Raw genomic sequence first — 23,402 nt, 5'->3', positions numbered from 1 at the left:
TTAACATTTTCTCTGATATATGGTCTTGTACTTTTAATAGATAATACTGTTTTGCTCAATAAATACTTTGATGCATTAGAATTTGAATTATTATTTGAATCATACATTGCTTTCAAATGACTCCTTTGAAACCAAAAACTCTATTTCTTAATTTGAAACACACTTCAGAAAGTTCTATATAAACTAATACAATGTGTTTAACTTTTCTTGATTTGTGACTTGTCAAAAATCTGGTGAAGAAAGATCTTTTATTCTCAATATATGTGAATTAAAATCTTTGTGAGTGAAAAATGTTAGGCTCCAACCTTTCTACTGATTCAGAATTCTAATCATTATTTTAAAATTAAGAATTCTATACATTCAAAAACTATTTATTGATATAATAATTGAATTTTTGAAGAAAGTTTAAACAAGTATTTTTTTCCAACTAAAATGTATTGGTTAAATATCTCTATGCTTAATAATCCATCCATCACACTGTATTTTATGCAGCAAAATCTCTGAAGGAAGATATCAGAAAATTTTGCACAGTAGAACTATAACTATTTTGGAAGGATTAGACCTGAATATCTAACTGATTGCTAAATCCAAATAACAATTCTCCTTAGTCATATTTAAATATTTGCAGAGATAGCCAAATCACTGTCTTTTGTAGCAGACTTTCATTTTTGAGCATTTCCTACTTCCTTTAATTTAAATGATGTCAAAATTTGTCAGAAACTTCTAATCATTTTCCCTAATTCTTCCTTTTCCAGTCAAATGAAACAAATTCAACGCTCTTTCACAGGCCAAATCTCCAAATATTTAAAGATAATTTTCACGTTTCCAATAATTATTTACTTTCTAGACCCCAACTCATTAGTTGCTTTAGTGTATCTTATAGAATTTCAAGTCCTGTTACAGTCTATCTAGTCTTATCTGAATACCTTCTAATTTGTTTATGCCTCTCTTAATTAGTGTGATTATTATTGTGAATAAAATTTCCTACAAGTAAATATAAACTTAAAAAATAATTTAGTACAATATAAAAGGCATAGTATCCAAAAGCCAAATAAATACAGATGATTAAATACTTATCTACTTAATTAAATGCTTTGATGTTCTTCCTACTCAACAAGTTTAATCCCTATGAAATCACCGTTTATGAGTCATATCAGGTTTTGTATGGATGTTTGTGTGCAAAGCTTGACCCATATCATCAGATATTTGCAAATACTTCGCTATTTGTGGCCATAGGTTTGCAGATGAGGAGTGGAGGATAAATGGCTTCTGATTAAGAATTTGAAATTGTAGAGGATGACCAATGAATTTGGAAAAGAACACTATTCCCCTGAGATGAAGTATTCTTCCAAAATGAACACTCTCCCCTTAAATTCTAGAATATTCTGCCTCTTTCTCCTTCCCTCTTCCTCCCTTGACATTACTTGTAGAATTATTTGAACATTGAGCTTCAGATGTCTAGGTGAATTTTCCTTCTAATAAACTGATAATGTAAAATCAGCTAGATGGAGATATTATTTTAAGGGAAAACAAATCTTTCTCCAGGATAATACCTTTGGGTTTACAATAACAATGTGGTAATGTTGGCACATTGGCATCTATCCTCTCGTTACTGACAGACTTCTATCTCCTCTTCAGCCTGTGATCAGCTGTCTCTTGGGGTGGCTGCCATCTTTGGGCCTTCACACAGCTCTTCAGCAAATGCAGTGCAGTCCATCTGCAATGCTCTGGGGGTTCCCCACATCCAGACCCGCTGGAAGCACCAGGTGTCAGACAACAAAGATTCCTTCTATGTCAGTCTCTACCCAGACTTCTCTTCACTCAGCCGTGCCATTCTGGACTTGGTGCAGTTCTTCAAGTGGAAAACTGTCACAGTTGTCTATGATGACAGCACTGGTAAGAAAAATCAGTAGCCTATGGGGCTGCGCTTTAAATATAGATAATTTTCCGAAACTCGTTCAATATTTTTACTGCGTTCTTAGTTTTTCTGTTTGTTTGTTCTTGTCATTTTTTGTTTGTTTTTTGTTTTCAAATTAGGAGAAAGGAAGACATTTGAAATTAAACATCAGCACTAATTTCAGACATCCCAACCAAGAACAGCTAAATCATACTTTTTTTTTTCTATATTTGTAAAATAAGCACTTTTGTTCTGGGAAGGATCAGTTACTGTAAGCTTTAATATTGAATGAAGAATAGAGATAGTATGAAATATAATACTGAAATATTTATTCAAATAATTTATCTATGAGTTTCAGGGTGGTTTCCCAAAGTAAAGCCTCGTAACTGGTTGTCACTGGAGTTTATTAAGAAATTCAGACTTTTGCCTTAACATTTTGTATAGCTGTTTATGTGCAAAGAATGGGCATGAAAAGTAACAACCTTTATATCTGTAGAGCATGTTAAAATTTTTTTTTAACTTTTTTATCAAATTTGAAACAACTTACTACCCATCGAAATACTCAAGAGTTTTGGAAACTATTTATATATAGACATAGTTTAGGGACTTAGAAAATAAAATTTAGTAAGTGATGTTTATTTCCATGTCTTTAATGAATATTTGCTGGCTGGAGGTTGTCTGTGCTTTCTTGTTTTAATAAATGTTACTATTTTTATATGTGAATGGTTATCCGGAGGTATCAAATAAAAACATGTCTAGAGAAATATAAGAAAATAAATAGTAAAAATAAAGTATTAATTTCCTTCGAAGTTATACTGGTGAAGGAACTGCGTCCTATTTTGGTTATTACCTAGTGATAAGGAACTTTACATTAAGATGTTTATCACTGGTCTAAATAGTGCTCTTTAAATTAGAATGTAAAAATATTTTATTCAAGGACATTTCACTATACCTTCATGTTTACATCAATGCTTAAATTCATTTGAATTTAAATTCTCCCCAAATACTCCAGAAACACATTTTATTTATGCATGCAGTATTCAGAACTGCATGCAAAAATTAGTCCCTTTGTCTGTAAAATTTACCATTTGCAAGTTGACAGATAGGAACTTTCCAAGAAAACAGGAAAAAGGGTGTTACAAGGTTGGAAAAAACAATGTAAATAATTTGAGAAATTTAAAAAAATATATGTATATATTGGGATAAGAAAGAGTAAGTCTAAATACACATTAATAGCATAATTTTGCTTTTCTGATTTAAAAAAGTGAAATGTTTACAAATAATTTTAGCTTAGAAATACATCAAAGTCCTTAAAAATAACCTAAATACCTTCGATGTGTTTTTTAGCTTAAATTAGATCTGGTATATTTATTGCATTGTTTTATTCCACATCATTACTTTCCTTTCATTGGTAAAGTTCTCTATGTCAAATTATGAATGACAGGTTCTGTGTTAATGCTTTCTCTGAGGATATATAATGTGATGGTACAGGGCATGCTCAGTTACAAATTGGTCCACTTATGTTTATGGATGGTCATATACAGAAATACACAAATATGAATAAGCATGCATTGTGCATCATGGTTTATTTACTTCTCCTTTCCCTTCTGATGTAATTCAGGTGAACTCTGACTAAATATCATATATCCCCATATGTACATGCACATACACATGATATAAATACAGATATATATTTATACATATATATGTGTGTTATATGTGTGATATTATGCATTTATTTCTTATGGTCTTAAAACTCCTCATAGTAAAAAGAAAGTTGACAAATGTTCATTGTTTATGGGTATACCACCTTTCCTTATTATTCTGTGTGTGGGTGTATGTGTTTGACATTTTTATTTCATATATGTGGTTCTTGAGTGATTGAATAGGTAATGGGATTTGTGATCAAGGTCACATAGTTTTGTAATGTTTCATATGTAGTCGATCTTTTGCTATAAATATTCTAAATATGTATATCATCGAGACAAGTTTAAATAGAGAAATATATATAATATAGTCAGTTAATTAGAGGTATATACTTTTAATGGAGACTTGATTAAAGATGAAATCTATTAAAATATTTAAGTTACTATTTAAAAGACACTTTACCACTACTACCTCTTTGAAGGGGACATTGCTACTTGTAGATTCCAAAAGTCTTTGATTATTTAAATATAAATGCTAACCGAGTGTCATTACAGAATTATTTATAGAATAAGTATACCTTAAAAATTCTCTGAGGGGAAAAAAGCATGTTAATGCTTTATTTTATGCAATATTTAATTCAGCAAACACTGATTAAGCACCTACTACATGCCAGGGACAGTTACAGGTGTAAGTAAGTGCCAGTAAAAGAAACGAACTCCTGGCCCTTGCTGAGCTTCCACTTTCTATTTAGGGATGTGTGCTTGCTCATGTTTTCAATATTATTTGCAATGAAATAATTACATTTGCAACCGGCCGCTTGTAGTTGCTTTTAACACAATTTTGAGAACTTTCTATTCTTGATTATTTCTAGTATAGAAATGACTCTAAGATAGATAAAAAATTCTCTTTGAAATGTTATCATAAATATAGAAGTGGGCTTTTTTTTTTTTTTTTTTTTTGTCTTTTTGGATATGTTTAAAAGTCTCAAGGTGGAATGTTAATGACAGAACTCAACAGACAGAATTTGTAAACATCCCAAGTGAACAAGATCATGTGGGAGAAAATCTGATGATAGCTGAGACTGTGAACTGAAATGGGAGGAAAAACCCGCTTCATACCTAATGAGATAAACATTATTGACTTCATTATGGACTTTCATGTCCGCTGTTTACTACAGGATGCAGGATGCATTTTATTTATGTTTCTTTTTTCCTTTCCAGATTTATTTATTATGTATGCTATCCCTCCCATTTATATTCATTTCTGTTTTGTTGTGTTGTCCAGTTTGATACATGATAATTATACTTTCATCCAGTCTTTGTTCCCACCCCCAAAACAGATGGGATGATAGATGAAATATAGTGCTGGAGTAGGAGAAGTTCTTAGAATGATGTTAGCAGGAGCTGTTTATTTTTTATGATAATTAGCATTTGTTGTTGTCATGGATGAATGCTTTTAAACACCCTGAAAGTCTGTTATAGTTCTGAATGATGTCCAAAATGATGGAAGAGAATTGGCTTCAGAAACAAAGCTGTGTTTCTGTCAGTCATTTTGGAACATATGATTCATTTTAAATATAAACTAAAAATAAGTTGGCTAGCTGTCAGCTTGTAAGCAATTCCAGGATAAGTTGTGAATATTTGCTTTAAAATCCCTGTGTTTCATCTTTGTTTATAGATCAGCAGTCCATTAACAAAAAACTCTGGACTGGTAAACAGAAGCCTGGAGTTCTATTCCCAGTTTTGTTGCTAAATTACTGGTACAACTTCAGAAAAGAGAAGGAAGGAATTGAAATGACTACAGAAAGCAGATATGATGCACTAGGCATCCAGGTAGCTGCTCTCATATAAACTATTGCACTTAATCTTCAAAACAATTCTATAAAAATAAAATAATTCTAGGAAAATAGGTTATCATCTCACTGTCCTTACTTCCTCCAGTAACTGGCTCTTTTGCCCACCAGCAGCCCAAGACAGAAACTTGAACATCTTCTTTGAGGCTTCCCTTTTTTCAGACACACCATCAAACTCTATTGGTTGTCAATTCTGCACATCTATGAACACTCAAATCTTACATTTCTTTCATTCTCTTGCCAATTCTTAAGTCAGAATCTTTCACCTGGATTATTACTAACAGCCTCCTAACTGGTATCACTACTAATCTTGGCTCCCCACTGCTTTTAAAGTAATTTTCAAAAAAGCAGTTCTGATCCATTGTCCCATTAATAGTTTCTTATTGCTCTAAGGATGACGTCCAAACTTTTTTGAAAGCCTCATAAGGCCTGATCTGATGTAGTTTCTATACCTCTCCAGTGATGTTTGTGTCTAGATTTGAGTCTAAATCCCTCACTTAATGTCTTTCAAATTGACCGTTACATTTCTCTCAGTTTCTGAAAAGACTGTTCTGTTTACCTGTTTCTCTCATTCTGGCCCCCACTCCTCCCACCCACTAAACACACACACAGGCATATGTATATTTGCACACACACATGCATTCATACCATCTGGCTTGGATGTCACAAAGAAAGGCTATCCTGACCCCAACTCCCAAGCTTGGAATGGGTGTCCCCCAGCACATCCCCATAGCACTGTGGGAGTCCCATGACCCTACCCTATGAGAACATTCATCACATTATAAATGACTTTTCTTGACTGTATTTTCCATTAGATAAAATACACATCTGAACAGGATGGACCCTAAGGCTGGCACCATTCTGTTACCAGCCCCTCCCTAGATATTACCTGGCTCATGGAAATACCTGAATAAATATTTTAGGAGTGAATGCATAAAGAGGTATTATATCCATTGTTTGAACAAAGAAGCTCCAATGGACTAAGTAATCTGCCCAAGGTCAACTTAGGTTAAGTAGCTTTTTAGTACTTGGTACTGAGTAAATGGATTCAACAATAATTTTCAGATAAGTAGACATGATTTCTTCCATTATTTCAAAAATTTTATAAGAAAGCTGGAGTGCATTGTGCTTATATGTTATTTTATGGCAATTAAATATATATTTACTCATTTACTTATTTGAACAGTTATTGTCAAGCATCTTCTGTCTACCAGGTGCTATGTTCAGCACAAGGGACAGTATTATAGGTAAAACTTTGACTATCTCCACGTGCTCAGAGTAGAGTGAGCTGGGGAGAGAACACGTGAGCAGGACACTTATTACTGCGACCAGTGCTGACAGAGACAAGAAAACAGTATTGTGGCAGCTTAGGAGAGGAAAGTTTAAAAACTGCCTAGAAAAGGCAGAAGAGAATTTTGGAGAAGGTGACATTATTATGAAGTTATCATAAAGGACAAGTAGAAATTGTTCAACTAGAGAAGGGGCCTAAGGGTGCAACACTTGTAAATGTGGGGATGCCTGACGAGCCAGTTTGCCGGGGAATGGCAAGCACTTCATTATGACTGAGCATCAGAACAAGGAAGATGAGGAAGGATGAAGGACAGTGTATAAAAGGCCAACATGGGAGAAATCAAAAAGAGCTATTTACTAGCTATTTTGCCCTGGAATCGGCCTGTAATAGCAGTACTGGTCAGGTTTGTGTGATGTGACCTTGCTTTCTAAGCCAGAATTGAGTGCCTCAGGGATGGACATATACCCATTCAGTTCCTTTCCTAGAAACTCAGAAAAGGACATAGGGAGAGGGACATCTGCAGATTAGACTATGGATTTAAATCTCGGCTCTGTTGTTTAATTTTCAGGGAGCTACTTGTCTTTAAAAGCTTAAGTTGACACATTTGTAAATCGAAGATAATACATATGCTAGGGGATTGTTGTCATGATTAGTGAGATATTTAAAGTGCCTCATGGCACCCACATAGTAGGAGCTTAAAACTCTCAATGATAAAAATGCCATGGGCTACATACCATTTATTCCTTACTATAAGAAAAATGAATTATTAATAGCCCCACTTTTTAAAATATGAGAATATTTAGAGACAGAGGGTTGAGATAATTTGTCCAAGGTTACATAGCAACTAAATGGTAGATCTGGGTTTTGACACTAGGCAGTCAACTGCAGAATCCACTTTGTTAAATGTTGTGATACAATGGTAGTTATGTTTTGATTTGGCTCATTTTGTTGTCATTGTTTTAAAAGCAGGAATGACACAATCAGAATTATTTTTGGTAAAGGCTCTCTGACCCACTGGGAGAATGCATTGAGGCTACTGAGATATGGGGGGGATAGGACAAGACCAGAAGCAAAAAAATTTCTGAATTAGTCAAGTTGAAAAAAAGATAATGGTTCCAATTAAGGTTTTGATAGAATGATGTTGAGGCAGAGAATTCTAGGAAGATTTAGGAGATACACATTGTACAATTTAGTAAGCAAATAAGCAGAAAAATGGTGGAGATGGGGAAGATGAGAATGACCTCTGTGTTTCTGAGCTGGGCTACTAATCAATGGCACATTTACCTAAAAAAGGAAAATAAAAAAAGACATGAGAAAGGGTATAGTAAATCTGGTTCTTAACATATTAATTGTGAAACATCTATGAAATATTCCTTAGACTAATTCAGTGGTGTTGGGAGTAGAAATGCATCTTGAGAAACAGGGATTTCATATGGGCATACAATGCTCCTGTTGGCATTTTGCTCTGCCCTCCACTTGAACTTCTTTGTGATATGAAGGAATGAAGACAGTTGACCGAAAAACAGGGTCATGGTACAAGAAAGTTCAGTTACGTTAGCAAGTAGGCAGTCATGGAGATGAATATAGACATGAAAAGAATTTAGGGCAGAGAATGTAAATTTTTTAAATTTAATGAAATAAAATCAGTAATTTTTTTAGATAATAATATTTAACAAACAGAACTTTGATTAATTTCTATGGTATGAATATAGGAAAAAAGGCCAGGGCCTTTATCCTCAGCAAAAGCAGAAATGATTTCTATACTATTTTTATTAGCTTGAATGAATTATGTTCATAGATTGTGTTCTAGAGACATCTGTGTGTGTTTTGTGAGTTAGTTTAATAAAATGTAAAGTCAATTAATAGTAAGAATTTATTTTATTTTATTTTGCACCTATGTTTAAGCAGAAAAATAAAATAATTCAATAGAAGTTAATGTGAAAAACTATATTTCTGGAGAATACTAACTTTTGAATAATATAATAATTTTATATTATAAAACATATGACAATGTTTAATTTTATTTCAAGAACTGGGATAATTTGGATCTAAGATGATTATATATATTCTAAATATGAAGCTTCAAGTTCTCTAATCCAAGTGCAAATACAATGAACAGTTATGAGTTAAACCGAATTATTTGGATATAGTTGATTACATTGCTTTGTGTATTTGTGCTTCCAAGTTGGTTTTGCATGAACAAAGGATTTTTATTCCTATGTAAGCCAGCTTAAAAATTATTTAGAATATCATTACTTAAGTTCTGATTACATGATAGTAGATATTTTTAAACATATTCACAGAACTAATTCTTTCTTTAAGTTTTAAAATCTTTAAAATATATGCCAACCCTAAAAGACAAAACTAAAATTTCTAATCCACAACAATCATATAATTCATATTTCTGCAGATAGTGAAATAAATACAGATGTAGGTCTGAATAAATAGAAAGAGCAGGTCCTATACCAGACCTCAATGAGTAGTAGTATTTGCCTTTATTGTAAAACAAACAAAAAAAAATCATAAAGTGAGAATAGTTCCCTGGGAATGGCCAACCACTGCCAGTTTTCTATGTTTAAATCTGGAACATACTGACATGAGCATCTTGGTAGCTACTCTCCCCCTAGCCTTTTCCTACTCTTGTCTGTCTTCCTCTCCCTGCAGTGTAGGGAGAAGGATAGAACTTAAATTATCTCTCTGATGCACTTGACAATTTTGACTACTCCCTTGTTCAGTGGAAGAATAAAACTCTCCTAGTTGGGCTTCTGTGCCATTATTCTCTCGTTATTGCCTTCCTTTCAGCCATTTATTCCCGTTCACATACTCCTAAATTCTTTTTTCTTTCTCTCCTCCTTTGAAGCAGATGTTGTCAAGGTTTTATTCCCAGTCTTGTTTTCTACTTGTTTACTTCACTCTGTCTGAAGCCTTCCATCTGACCTGTGCCTTTCTCTGCCTGTATGTTGCAGACTCACTGCTAGACATCTTCAGTTGCTTCTACCCAGTGCCATAGTCATAAGTCCACTGATGATTTGATTTGGGTGTCTCACAGGCACATCTAACCCAGCACGACAGAAACCAAACTCACTATCTTTACTCCAAAACTTGCTTTTTCTTCTCGTTTCCCTCTTTATCTGGTTGCCCAGCCCGATCTCTAGTGATTTTCGTGACATCTGTCATTTGTTTATATATGTATATGTGTATATGTGTGATTATATATGTACGTGTTCCCTTATTGTCTTAACAATAGTAGTGTCATTACTTTAAAAACCACTCAGTGTAGAAACTTTTCTACATAGAGGCTCATTTTGATATGTTACTTAGTAGTGAATATGGTCTGTAGCACTGACCCCTAAAATAGTGATAGGAGTCATTTTTAATTGCATTAAGACTTCAGGTAAAAAGGAGAAATAAGTCTAACATATATTTATTTCTGAAATATGTAATAAATCATGTATTGAATACTTGATTATAAATAAATTGATTCTGTTATCAGAAACACTTTTTTAAAAGTCCAGATCCTGAATGGATTAAAACCTAGCTTTGATACTCATTGTGCATCAGGTGAACATGACTGCCTTCTAAAACAGTTTTCTGTTTCCTACTCAACATTGTGTAAATGTTTATCTTGTTTTAAATATAAGTTACATAAACTATATTTGGGGACAAAAATCTCTAGAATCAAAATTTTGAGACGGTAAGAAAGAGTTAACGCCCAAATTCTAGACAGGCTAATTGTTCATCATTATTTCAGAATTATTACAAATTGGAGGTGGCACAGTGTCCACTCTGATGGTATTTTAACGACTCAAAAAGAGTCTCAAGAAGTAATTTTTTTGGCGTAAATGTATTAGACACATACTAAATCTGCCCTGTCATTAATAGAGCCTTGTTTAGTAGAAGCTAGCGACAATACAAAGCCCAATATATATATCTCCTTGCTTTCATGTAACAACCAAAGACATTATTTTGCTATTCAAAATACTTGCATTTCTGTAAACTCAGTCACCTTCCTTTTGATAAAACAAAATTTATTGTATAATAGATATTAAAATTAGAATTCAATACACTGGTTCTTAAATTAATTGATATCAGGTAATGGAATTTCCTGGGGTACTGTTAAAACTAGAGATTTCTAGGCCAAGTCCTGTTATTCAGTAAATCTGGGCTTATACTCGAGGACTTGCAATTGGCATAGAAAATACAGCTAGTTGTGATAGTCATTACTAGTGTTTACCAGTAAGTGGTTATCTCTACTTCTACACCTCGGGGGATCACAGATCCCCAATCTTTGAGTTTAGGTGTGACCACGTGGATTGCTTTAGTTGATGAAATGTGAGCAGTAGTGTTGCTCATTTCTGGGTGGAAGCATTTAATTGCCTGGCATTTAGTTCTCCACCTTATTCATTCCGTGCCATAGCAATTGTGCTGTCAGTGTGAAGTATCCTAAAATGCTAAGCCACAATATCGAAGACAACTGCCTTGGGGAATTATTTAGCTCTACAGCAGACCTTGCTTTTATGAGACATAAAATCTCATTCTATTAAGTTGCTGTGATTTGGGAGATGATTTTTCCCTTAGTATGACCTCATCTAGTAGTTCTCAAACTTCAGTGTGCATTAAAACCACTAGGTTAATGTGTTAAAACACCATTTGTTGGCCTTAATCCCAAATTCTGATTTAGTGGGTGTGGGATTTGGCCTGAGAAGTTTTTTCTAATAAATTCCCAATTGATCATGAGGCTGCTAGCCTAGTAATAACACTTTGAGAACCATTAATCCATCTAATCTTGAGTAATATGCAGGTTTTCATATCTTAAAAAGTAATCGATAGTAAGTCAAATTTGTCAGCATATTAAACAAAGGCATAAATTTACAGTAAAAACAAATTTTAAAAATTTAAATAAAAATAGAATGGTTTGGTGGTGATTTAACATTGACAAAATTATCAATAACTTATTAAAAATATTTATTCATTGCCTGAACTTCCACACTGAGTAGTTTTAATTCTGTTAAATATTTTTGTCCTTAGAGTATTTTAAACAGTTTTGAATTAGTTTTCATATGGAGAAAGAACATTGTATCATAAATATAGTAAAAATTGTCAAGTATAAATTAATAAGATTTAGAACAATCTAGCACTGATATGTTTTGTAATATCTATTTCAGCAAATTTACAAATAGTTTTAAGTTTAACTCTAAAATAATTTTGCAAAAAGTCATAATTGCATAACTGATGATTCTGATTTGTCAATTAAGCATTTTTAAAAATCTCCTATTCCATTTTCACAATGAACTTTTTATCCTTTTATCCAATTTAAATAATTGGGTTGGCATTAAAGAAAGAAAATTAAGTCAGCCCTTGAAAGCTTAACACTAACTTGTTAATTACCCTATTAATTACACAATGAGAAATGACAAGCTATAATTCCCTTTCCTGAAGTGTGGCTGAAGGTCAAAGAGCCCTTATTGGCATATTGAGAGACCAAAGGAAATGATGCAAGTTTTCTCTTTTAAATACCATCAGATGTCATTGGAAACTCAGCCAAGGAACTAAATCAATGTTTTAAGCATAATCTTTAAACATCATTTTTTATCTATTCTTAAAGGAGACAGTACCTATTATATATTAAGAAATAACTTGGCACTCAATAGCAAAAAAACCCAAACAATTCAATTAAAAAATGATTAGAGGACCTGAGTAGAAGGCATATAAATGGCCAACAGTTACATGAAAAGATGCTCAACATCACTAACCATCAGGGAAATTAAAATTAAAATCAAAATCACAGTGAGATATCACCTCACATGTGTTAAAAGGGCAGTTATCAAAATGGCAATAAACAATAAGTGTTGTCGAAAATGTGGAGAAAATGGAACCCTTGTGCACCGTTGAAGCCTTTTTGGCTAGAACGGTGCACAAGCGTTCGTGGAAGTGTAAACTGGTGCAGCCACTATGAAAAACAGTATGGAGGCTCCTCTAAAAAGTGAAAATAAAATTACCATACAATCCAGCAATCTTATTTATGGATATCTACTCAAAGAGAATGAAATCAGGGTCTCAAAGAGGTATCTGCACTCCCATGTCCACTGCAGCCTTACTCACAATAGCCAACATATGGAAAGAGCCTATGTGTTTGCCTATGAATGAACAGATTTAAAAAGGTGTGTGTGTGTGTGTTTAAAATGTAATATTATTCAGCCAGAGAAAGACAGATATTATATAATCTCACTTATATGTGGAATAAAAAAAAAAAAAACTCAGAAAACCAAAGAGTATAGGGGTGGATATCAGGGGTTTGAGGTGAGGCAAATGAGGAGATACTTGTGAAAGGGTACACATTTCCAATTATAAGATAAGTGTATTCTGGGGATCTAATGGACAGTAATAGTAGCTATAGTTAACAGTACAAGTATTATATACTTGAAAGTTGCTAAGAGAGTTAGAACTTAAACATTTTCATCTCTTGTCCCCTAGTCCCCCACAAAAAAGAAATGGTAATTATATGAGGTGATGGAGGTATTAACTAACCCTATTAGGGTAATCATTACCATAGATATATGTATCAAATCATCACATTGTACATCTTAAACTTACACAAAGTTTTATGTCAAATATATCTCAATATAGCTGGAAAATAAAGAAGTAACGTGGGAAAGATATTTTTATTTATATGTTAAAAGAACCCACATCTAAAGGGCTTTCAAACACTGTCTAGATCTTAGCTTTTATACTTTTGACAAAGGGTTCCTTATACCTTTAACTTACGTCAGAGATCAAAGAGCTTTTACAGACACTCACTACTGGCAAGCCAGAGATACACAGAAAGATTTTCTCTGCTTGTTAAAACAATACTTCTTGAAGGTCACTTTCTTCTGTAAAATGGAGTAAATCAAAATTATGCTGGGAAAATTTTACACACTCAGTAAACTAATGTGATATTGTGTACATAATTTTGAATGTATTTTCCTGAATACTATTTAACTTACTGCTGTATAATTTATTGTCACTATTTAGGAAATTAGTATAGGCTTTAAAAGACTCTGTAGAACTGACATTATTTGTAACTCTGTTGGTCATTAGTTTAGAGTAGAGATAGACGTAAACATTTGTGCAATGTTTAGTTGTAGTTGTCCTAAAGCACATATAGAGCACCATAATATTTTCCTCAAATTTTTAAAAATTTAATTTAATTTAAAAATTTTAATTGTTAAAATACACATAACATAAAATTTACCATCTTAACCATTTTTAAACATGTATTTCAGTAGTATTAAGTATATACACATTGCAGTACAACTAATCTCCAGAACTTTTCATCTTGCAAAACTGAGACTCTATACCAATTGAACAGCAACACCCCATGTCCCCTCTCTGAGCCCCTAGCAACCATCATTCTGTTTTCTGTTTCTATGAATTTGACTACACTAGATATCTCATATAAGTAGAATCATACAGTATTTATCTTTTTTATGAATGGCTTATTTCACTTAGCATAATGTGTTCAAGGTTTATTCGTGTTGTAGCATGGTAGAATTTCCTTCCCCTTTTTAAGGCTGAATAATATTCTGTTGTGTGTACTTACCAAATTTTGTTTACCCAGTCCTCTGTTAATGAACACTTTGGTTACCTCTATCTTTTGGCTATTTTGAATAATGCTGCTGTGAACATGGATGTACAAATATCTCTTCAAGACTTTGTTCTTACTTCTTTTGGATGTATATATACAGAAGTGGAATTGCTGGATTGTACAATTATTCTATATTTAGTTTTTGACACCATTCTGTTTTCCTTAAAGAATACACCATTTATATTCCCACCAAAAGTGAACAATGGTTCCAGTTTCTCTACATCCTCACCAACACTTGATGTTTTTTTCTTTCTTTCTTTCTTTCTTTGATAGTAGCCATTCCGATGGGTGTGAGGAAATACCTCTTTGTGGTTTTGATTTACATTTCCCTAATGATTAGTCATGTTCTCTACATCCTCACCAACACTTGATGTTTTTTTCTTTCTTTCTTTCTTTCTTTGATAGTAGCCATTCTGATGGGTGTGAGGAAATACCTCTTTGTGGTTTTAATTTACATTTCCCTAATGATTAGTCATGTTGAACATTTTTTTTTCATATGATTCTTGGCTTCTGTGTATTTTATTTGGAGAAATGTCTATTTAAATCTGTTGCCCCTTTTCATATTGAGTGGTTTGAGATTTTGTTGTTGAGTTATAAGAGTTCTTTATACATTCTGGAGATTACTCTCTTATTAGATATATGATTTGTAAACATTTTCTCCCATCTTGTAGGTTGACTTTTCCCTCTGTTTATTGTGTCCTTTGATACACAGGGATTTTTGATTTTGTAGTCTTTATCTATTTTTACTTTTGTTGCCTGTGCCTTTGGTGTCATATGCAAAAAATAATTGCCAAATCCAATGTTATGAGCCTTTTCCCCTATGTTTTTATAATTTTATGTCTCAAACTTAGATTTTTAATACATTTAGATTTAGTTTTTGTATATTGTATAAGGTGGGGATCTAACTTTCTTCTTTTGCATGTGGATATCTAATTTTCCTGACACTTTTATTGAAAGGACAGTTCTTTCTCCATTAAATGGTCTTAATATCCTTGTTGAAAATCATTTGACTATATATATATGTTTGTTTTTACCCTTTCTGGTCTATTTCATGTATCTGTCTATATGCTAGTACCATACTGTCTTGATTAATGTAGCTTTGTAATCATTTTTGAAGTCAGGAATTATGGGACCTTCAACTTTGTTCTTTTTGTTCAACATTATTTGCCATTTGTGATGTCTTGTGATTCCAAATGAATATTAGGGTGGGTTTTTATAGTTCAGCAAAAAAATGCCATTGGAATCTTGTTAGGGATTGCCTTAAATCTGTAGATTGCTTTGGATGATGTACTCAGATTTTCTAAATCTAGGCAAATTTGAATTATATTAAAATATACCACTTAAAAATTATACCACATTGATTTTTAAATTTATTAGCCTATTTGATAGACAGTCAGCTAACATAAACTCTTTATTGACCCCAGATTTCAAAGCAGTACCTATGGTGCTTCAGCTACATTTCACGATTCTTCTTTATTAGTTCTTAATGGTAGATGGAGGGAGGTCTTTTCTCATTAACTCCGATAACATCATATTTAATTTGAAGACATATTTGAAGGCAATTATTATTTTGAAAATCATTTTTCTATATAAACTGATTTTATACTGATGTGTATTATTATAACTTATTTTACACATACTGATTACACAAATTAATTTCTTATCATACACTTTGTTGGCCAAAGAAGAACCAAACATGAGTAAGATGGTTCCTATTCTCCAAGTACTTAAAATCTCGTGTTGCAAATAAACTATAATACGGTATACTAAGCGCTAACAGAAAGTCACATAAAAAGTGTTATGACAAAACAGGAGGTGAGAGTAAGGAGATCAGCTGGTTAGGGAAAGTAAATATAGATGACATTTAAGTTGGATCTCAAGGCATGCTAAGGTTAGATAGGATAGGAAACTCAAAGGTATAGAGCTGTGAAACAGTGTGGTGAATTTGCAGCATAGTGACCTGTCTACTATGATTGAAACACAGAGTATGTAAGCTAAGGGTGTCCATGAATAAGAACAAGTAAGTCAAAAGAGATCATGAAGGGTCTGCCGTGTCCTGAAATCAGGGCATATAACCATTTAAGAAGTAAGAAAAGTAAGTCAGTGTAACTCTGTGGAGAGAGCAGAATATGAGCCTGAGATGACTGAATACCACTGGACAGGTTAGAGGCATAAGCAGGTTCCAAGGAGGGACGCTAGGAACAATCTTGGTTTTGGCTTCATTACGCTGGTTTATAGGAATCAATAAACTTCCTAGGAAATTGATATAATTATGACTTAAGTAAGCAGGTTTTTAAAAATTATGTATTTTATAACATTAAAAAGCTATTAAGTTTTATAGTTATTAGTGCTAGTCACTAATATATCTGGCTCTGCTTTTAGGCACAGAACAGAATGGCATTTTCTCACCCTCTTTGAGGCTAGGCAAAGTCATGTGATTTTTCTTTCACCAATGAAATATGAGCTTGGTGGATATTTTAAAAGCCAGTAATGAATTTGTCACATTTGCTTCCCCATACCATGATGATAACAGAGGTCTTGGAACATGTACAATGTGCAGAGCTACCCTGCCAATCCATGTTAGACAAGCTGTAGGAGAAAGAAAGAAACTTGCATATGCTTAAGCCACAGAGATTTGGGGGCTGTTTTTATCACAACATAACCTACTCCATCCTGACTGGTAGGAAAAGTAAGACATACTGGCAGTAGAAAGCCTTGATAACAAAGAAAAGAAGGAAAAAAAACCCCAAACCTTAAAATACACCATAATCTTACCAAAGAGAGGTAAGGGCCACTATCTATTTTGATATTCCCCTCTTAAACTTTACTTGTTGTCATACAGAAGTTTAATTCATCATGTCAGTTATGAACTTAATTGTGACAGATGTGCACTCTACTAAAGTAATACAATATTGCTGTCCCTTTCAAGAGGTCAGTTTTGCTTTAAGTAACTGTTGGCTTATGATCCATCTTATAAGCATAAGACCGTAGGTTCTTGTCCCCCAATGTATCAGCTGGCTATCATCAATTACCCTCCTTAAACGAAAAACATAATACATAGAGGATTATTTTGAATTCACATGAGACAATATATGTAAAATAAGCATAACATAGAAGTTAAACAATAAATGCTTGAGGGGTTGTTTTCTTTTTCTAAAGGTTTGTTCAGTAAAATTTTAATATATTTGATAACTTTTAAGGTATAAGCCACTTTTGTTCAACAAAATTGGAGCATAATATAAAAATCCCCCATCTACCCTAAGCAAGTAAATGTTTTGTTGTTCTTTAAAAAATATTAACTCATTTTGATTTGTTGAAAATTTTCTTTATAGAACTGTTTTTATAAATTGATACTTTTATTGCGCTATTTTCTAAAAAACATCCTGAACTTCATTGCTTTTGCTTAGTCCTTATTGCCCCTCTAAGAGTTCTGCTGTTAATGTAATATTTTAAATCACTTTGATATACACTTATTTTGAACATGAGTAACACTTCTGTTCTTCACTGTCTCTCTAAAACTAGGGCCAAATATAACAATTCAGTTTTGTTATGGAAGCCTTGTTATGTATAAATGATACTTACAAATTCTTTTTGTGATCAAACCTATCACAACTTAATGCTTTCGACAGTATTTTTCTATTTCTGCCATTTCTTTTTTGATTGTGTTAGAAAAATAATCTGGAATTGCCTACTCTTCTCGTAAGACTTTTGGTTTAATGCTTCTTTCCACAATAAGTTGTTCCAGAGAATTTGTCTTCTTTAGCCTTGTGTTTTTACCTGGAACAGGATGTAGTATATACTTACATGCATGTTTGTTGATTGAACAAATCAGTAAATACTATATAGTCATGGGTCCAAGAGTCTGTGTGCTGATATAACTACTCTGAATCCCACTTGAATATCAAAGGAAAAGTTTTTGCTATTTTCTCGGTGATCTAACTATAATTCTGCATATCTAGTTGCTTACATTGATCTGAATCTATCAAGTCTTATCTCCTGGCATTATGAAAAAGTAAAGAGTAAATATAATTACAAAGGGGCATGAGGAAACCTTTGTGGGTGATGGAAATGTTAATCTTGACTGTAGCAATGATTTCATGATTCCAAACTAATCAAATTTTATATTTCAAATATGTGCACTTTAGTTAACTTTCGTTATACCAGAAAAAAATTGAAAACAGAGAACAGAAAAAGTAAGAATAACATATCAAATTTCTTTCTGTTACAACTACAACATTTCTGTAAATATTCTGTCCCATTTTTAAATGTAAGAGATATCACTACAGAAAATTGAAGATGACTTTTGAGATTCTTTGTCAGCAGAATACATTACACTTCTTCTTGCCAGATAGAGAAATGAAAAGTGCTCCATTTCTATTTTTGCCAGTGTTATCTTAAAATTTCCATTCTTCAACCATTAATAACATGGAAAGGAGGGAACAGAGACATCTGATGAGGAAATTATCCCATTACTATTAATGGAGAGGAGAGAGACAGAAAAGATGTGATGCATGAGAGATAAATGCCAATACTGATGATCATGACCACACTGCCGTTGAGAATTTGCTGCATGACAGCTGCAGTCTATGCACACATTCTGCATTTTCTATTTTCACGACTCTCTTCCATTGTTCCCATATATACAAATGCGGAATCTGAGTCGTAAGAACATTAAGAAACTTACCAAGGTAAAATGCCACTACATTTCAGAATCAGGATCTGAACCCCAAATGTGGAATCTAGCACTCACGTACTTCATTACCACTCTCTGCCTTCTCACAACAGACACAAGTAAGGAAAAACCAATGAACCGCAAGCAAGGGTGATGACAAAAATGAAACAAACTCCTACGTGTATTGGCAGGTGAGGAAAACTTTAGCACGTGAAGCTCAACAAGGGTCCAGGGTCCACAGTTATCTATGAGTATCTCCACACGACCATGCTCCGATGTCGACAGCTGACTCTGGGTGGGGAAGTGCTGAGCCTGCAAAAAGCACTGAATAGAAGTAATGATATGATATGATCTTTGAAACTTTGCACTATGTGCATTTCTGAGGACCCAAAGTTTTCACCAAGGCACATTAAGCCATGGTTTTGTTTTATGAGACTAAGAAACTACAACCAGACAAATAAAAATAGGAGATAAACAGAGATGAGTAAATGGTATATAGCATCTCTGTTTTACAGAGGGTAAAGATTAGATCTGAACCAGCAGACTGTCACTATAAAAAGGCTGCATAATGCCCCTCTTACAACTCCCTCAGTCATTTGCTTTTTTTTTTTTTTTTAACTTAAGATGAGCAGCCTCTGCTATATTGTAAAAGGGCAGGAAAGTAAAGTTAGATGATGGAAAATCTACCTAAGTGGCTGGAATACACATCTTATGGATGAGTACATAAGGCATTCAGCATGAGAAACAGAAGGCAGAATTACACGTCACTGTGATGTGCTAAGTGCTGGTCTCAAATATCCTTGCTTAGGCCAGAATTTCTTGTCCTTGGTACTATTTATATTGGGACCAGATAATTCATACATGGTAGGATGTTTAGAAGCATCCATGACTTCTACCTTCTAGATGTCAGTAGCAGTCCCCACCCTGAGCTGTGACAATCACAAATGTCTCTAGACGTTGCCAAACGTGCCCCTGGGAAATGGAGATGAAAATTGCCTTTAAAACTAGTTTTAGTTTTTTTTTTTTTCTTTTAAAGTTATGAGCCAAGATACTGTGTATCATGCTATTCAACGTCCTTAATGCAGAAACTTACATGATACACTAAGGTTTGAGTTCAAGGCTATAAAGATTGTTTATTCACCTGTGATTCTGTGTATTTATGGTTTGAGATAATAATAATTATACCTTAATATTATTTTTATTTTTAGAGAATTGTAGAGGGACTAAACATTCTGAATAATTGCCAGAACCATTCTCTTCCAGAAGCTCCTTTCTATTTCCCTGCTTGCACTTCTCTCCAAGAAGGCAGTTCAGGTCTTGGAATAAGAACAGACAGGCAAATAAATAAGTAAAGTAATAACAGCTTTGGAAACTGTGATACACTTTTTATTTCTGTCATCTTATTTAATCCTTTCAGGAAACACACAGAAATCACAGGGATCATAGAAGAAGTAAATAAGTCATGTAACTCACCCAGGGTCACACATTAATTAATACCCATGTCAGGCTGAATCTAAAGTTCATGCTTTTGCCATTCTACCACTTTGTCTCTGGGCCATAGTAGGTTGAGATAATATTAAAAACGTTTAACAACCAATTTCCTCATAAGCAGTAACCAATAGCTGGTACAACTTAGAGATGTTTACTAGCTGATAATCAGCCCTGACTTTTGTAGATGACCCCAGTCCACATACAAGTACAAGCCACATTCAAGCTTCTACCTGTATTCTCATAAATTATTGGAACTGAGTTTCCTTCCTAAACCATTCTGGATGTCCTCCCCACGATGAGCTTGGAGATTTAATATTTACAGCAAACAAGCAAGTAAGTTTACAAAATGTTCAAGGTCGACGTCACCATGCCTCAGGGTAGGGTCAAGGAAATCAGACCAGGTGTCAGCCGCAAGTCAAGGAATGAAGTCCAGAGGATGAGCCCTGTATCACTGGTGGCTGACACCAATTGGCTGAAGAAGGGAAGAAAAGGAGATTAGATAATCTGAGGAAGAAGAGGGTACCAAAGGCCAGAAGTGGCCAGCCAAAGGGGTCCACGTCTGAGCAGAGACCACACCTTAAGGCTGCAGATGAGAACAGTCAAGTCCAGAAGAGTCCTTTTACCACCCCTCCTTGATCTTCCAGAAATAAGTCTCATGCATTTGAAATTGCAGCAGGGCTTCCTGGGAGATCCAAACTGTTTCTTTTGACCAAAGCAACCTCAAAGCAAGTTGGGCCCTATTTTTAGATGAATTCAGATACCTAAATTCTCCTTAACCTTCCAGGGCAGACAGAATTTTTCAGATGACAACTGAAGAGTAAAGGTTTAAAAATACTAAAAATCCCAAGAGGAGAAACATATTAGAAACCAGTCAGTAAGGATGTGAGTCTAAATGACCAGGAACATGTCTTCCTCTGTTTAGCCAGAAGGAGAAGAAAAAGCCTGCAGTCTACTTGGTTCCTGAAGTACTAGAGGAGTCGCCAGTGAGAAGGAAAGACCAGGAAGGGAGTCTTGGGACACAGATCAATTTTATTCACTTCCCTTTCAGTTCAGCCTTCAACCGCCCCTGAAAAAAGTGCTCGATGGACAAAGAGAAGCCGTACCCAAAATAGTTTCATCTCATAAGTGGCTGTGCTTAAGGACAGCTGGTGCAGGGGTGGGGATGCATTAACAGAAAGTCAGTTCCAGCCCAAAGAGAAAGTGACAGTTGGGCAGCCCCGGGGTCTCTTTGAGGAGACTCCAGCCTGCTCCTCACAGCACCCGCGGCCCCTCTTTGCTCCATTAGACATAATCACTCCTAAGTGGCCCATCATCGGTGTCAGCATGATTTTTTTCAGATTTACTAAAAGCTTTTCCCTTGGCCCACTGACATTTTCTCTTTTGTTTCTAAGTAACTATATAATTCCTTCTCTTCTTTATTTTGCAGTGAACTGACTTGAAAAAAAATCCGGTTTGAAATGGGGCTGACAGACCAGTTTCTTATTTCCTTCTGTGCACCCACCCCTAGCACCCAGTAACAGACACTGCACATGCATTTCCCAAGAGGCCCATTAGTAGGATATTGTTTTGTACTTTTTGTAGACAAAGAGACCTTCAGTTGGAATGAACTCTTTTTGTATTTCTTTTTGGCAACAAATAGCTTCCTTTTAAATTCAAAAATGCAATAGCATTGAGGCCCTAAATTGCTCTCATCTAAAATGTTTTACTCCCATCTTCACTTCCCTTGATTATGATCAATTTTCCTCCAGAATGAATTATTCAAATTGAGCCCAGTCTTCTGAGTCCTTGGAAAAGACAATGTCTTAGTATTTTGGGTCTGTTCTCATCACTTATCACTTGGCACATTCTGCCTGGTACTGGCAGACAGTCTTTTTTTCAACATATAATTTATTTCTCCAAATGGACTGCAAGCTCCTCAAGAATAAAGATCACATCATTCATTAATTCATTCATTCAACAGATGTTTTGGAACATCGACCTAGTGCTAGACATGCTCTAATCACCTGAGATGCATCCAAGAAATGATCAGACAAAAATCTCTACCTCCAAAGAGTTTGTATTCCAATGGAAGGAGGCAGAGAATAGGTCATCGGTGCAATCTGATCAGTGCAATCAGAAAAAAAAAAAAAAAATATGATGTAAGTAGAATCTGAAACTGTAAAAGGAGAAGACTGTAGTTTTAAAATAGGGTGGTCAAGGTAGATGAGAGATCAAGCCATGCAGATAAATAGAAGAGCATTACAGGCAAAGGACATATTCTAAGGTGGAACTGGATAACTGGCATTGCCATCAACTAACTCTGGGAAGACAGTGGGACAGCATGTACAGCTGTGGATAGGTTAAGTTTTGGGTGTCTGCTAACACCCAAACAGAGATATGATGGCGTAGGCATTTGGATATAGGAGTCTGGAGACCCAGTAGGGTCTGGGATGGAATATTCAATTGAGAATAGTATTAACGTCATAAAACTGGGTGAGATCATTACAAGGAGACTGAGAAATGAGAAAAGATGGCCTGTAAGACGAGAGGAAATCCAAGAGCCTGGGGAATCCTGGAAATCAGTCAAGATACCTCATTAAGGAAGCAGGGAGTGATATTGCTAATATACCAAGTGACATGAGGCTGAGGCTTAACCATGGAATTCGGCAACCTGGAGATCATCTGTAACCTTGACAAGAATAGTTTCGGTGGAGTGGTGGGGACAAAAACCCAATCAGGCTGAGCTTAAATGAGAATACAAGCAGCTCTTTCTAGGAGTTTTGTTAGAAAAAAAGCAGGGGAATGAGGTGAGACATGGTAAGAAAATCAGTGTCAAGAGAATATATATTTTTTTAAATTAAATAGCAGTCTGCTTGTATTCTAAAGTGAATAAGCCAGTAGAAAAGAAAGATGTGATAATGCAGGGCTGAGAGAATTGTGGCCAGT

General features: G+C 34.4%; 1 protein-coding gene across 3 annotated transcripts in view; it reads left to right on the top strand.

Annotated features, from left to right (window-relative positions):
• Positions 1–23,402, top strand: part of GRIK2 (glutamate ionotropic receptor kainate type subunit 2) — an 896,246-nt gene that overhangs the window by 557,013 nt on the left and 315,831 nt on the right. For all 3 annotated transcript variants that reach the window (XM_032476219.1, XM_032476220.1, XM_032476221.1), the window contains one exon: positions 1,639–1,896. In XM_032476219.1, the coding sequence (XP_032332110.1) occupies positions 1,639–1,896 (258 nt within the window). The remainder of the gene's footprint in view (positions 1–1,638; positions 1,897–23,402) is intronic.

The sequence above is a fragment of the Camelus ferus genome, unplaced genomic scaffold (genome assembly GCF_009834535.1).
Source record: "Camelus ferus isolate YT-003-E unplaced genomic scaffold, BCGSAC_Cfer_1.0 contig298, whole genome shotgun sequence".
NCBI classification, from domain to species: domain Eukaryota; kingdom Metazoa; phylum Chordata; class Mammalia; order Artiodactyla; family Camelidae; genus Camelus; species Camelus ferus.
Note: the sequence above shows the minus strand (reverse complement) of the source record. Positions and strands in the feature narration are given on the sequence as shown.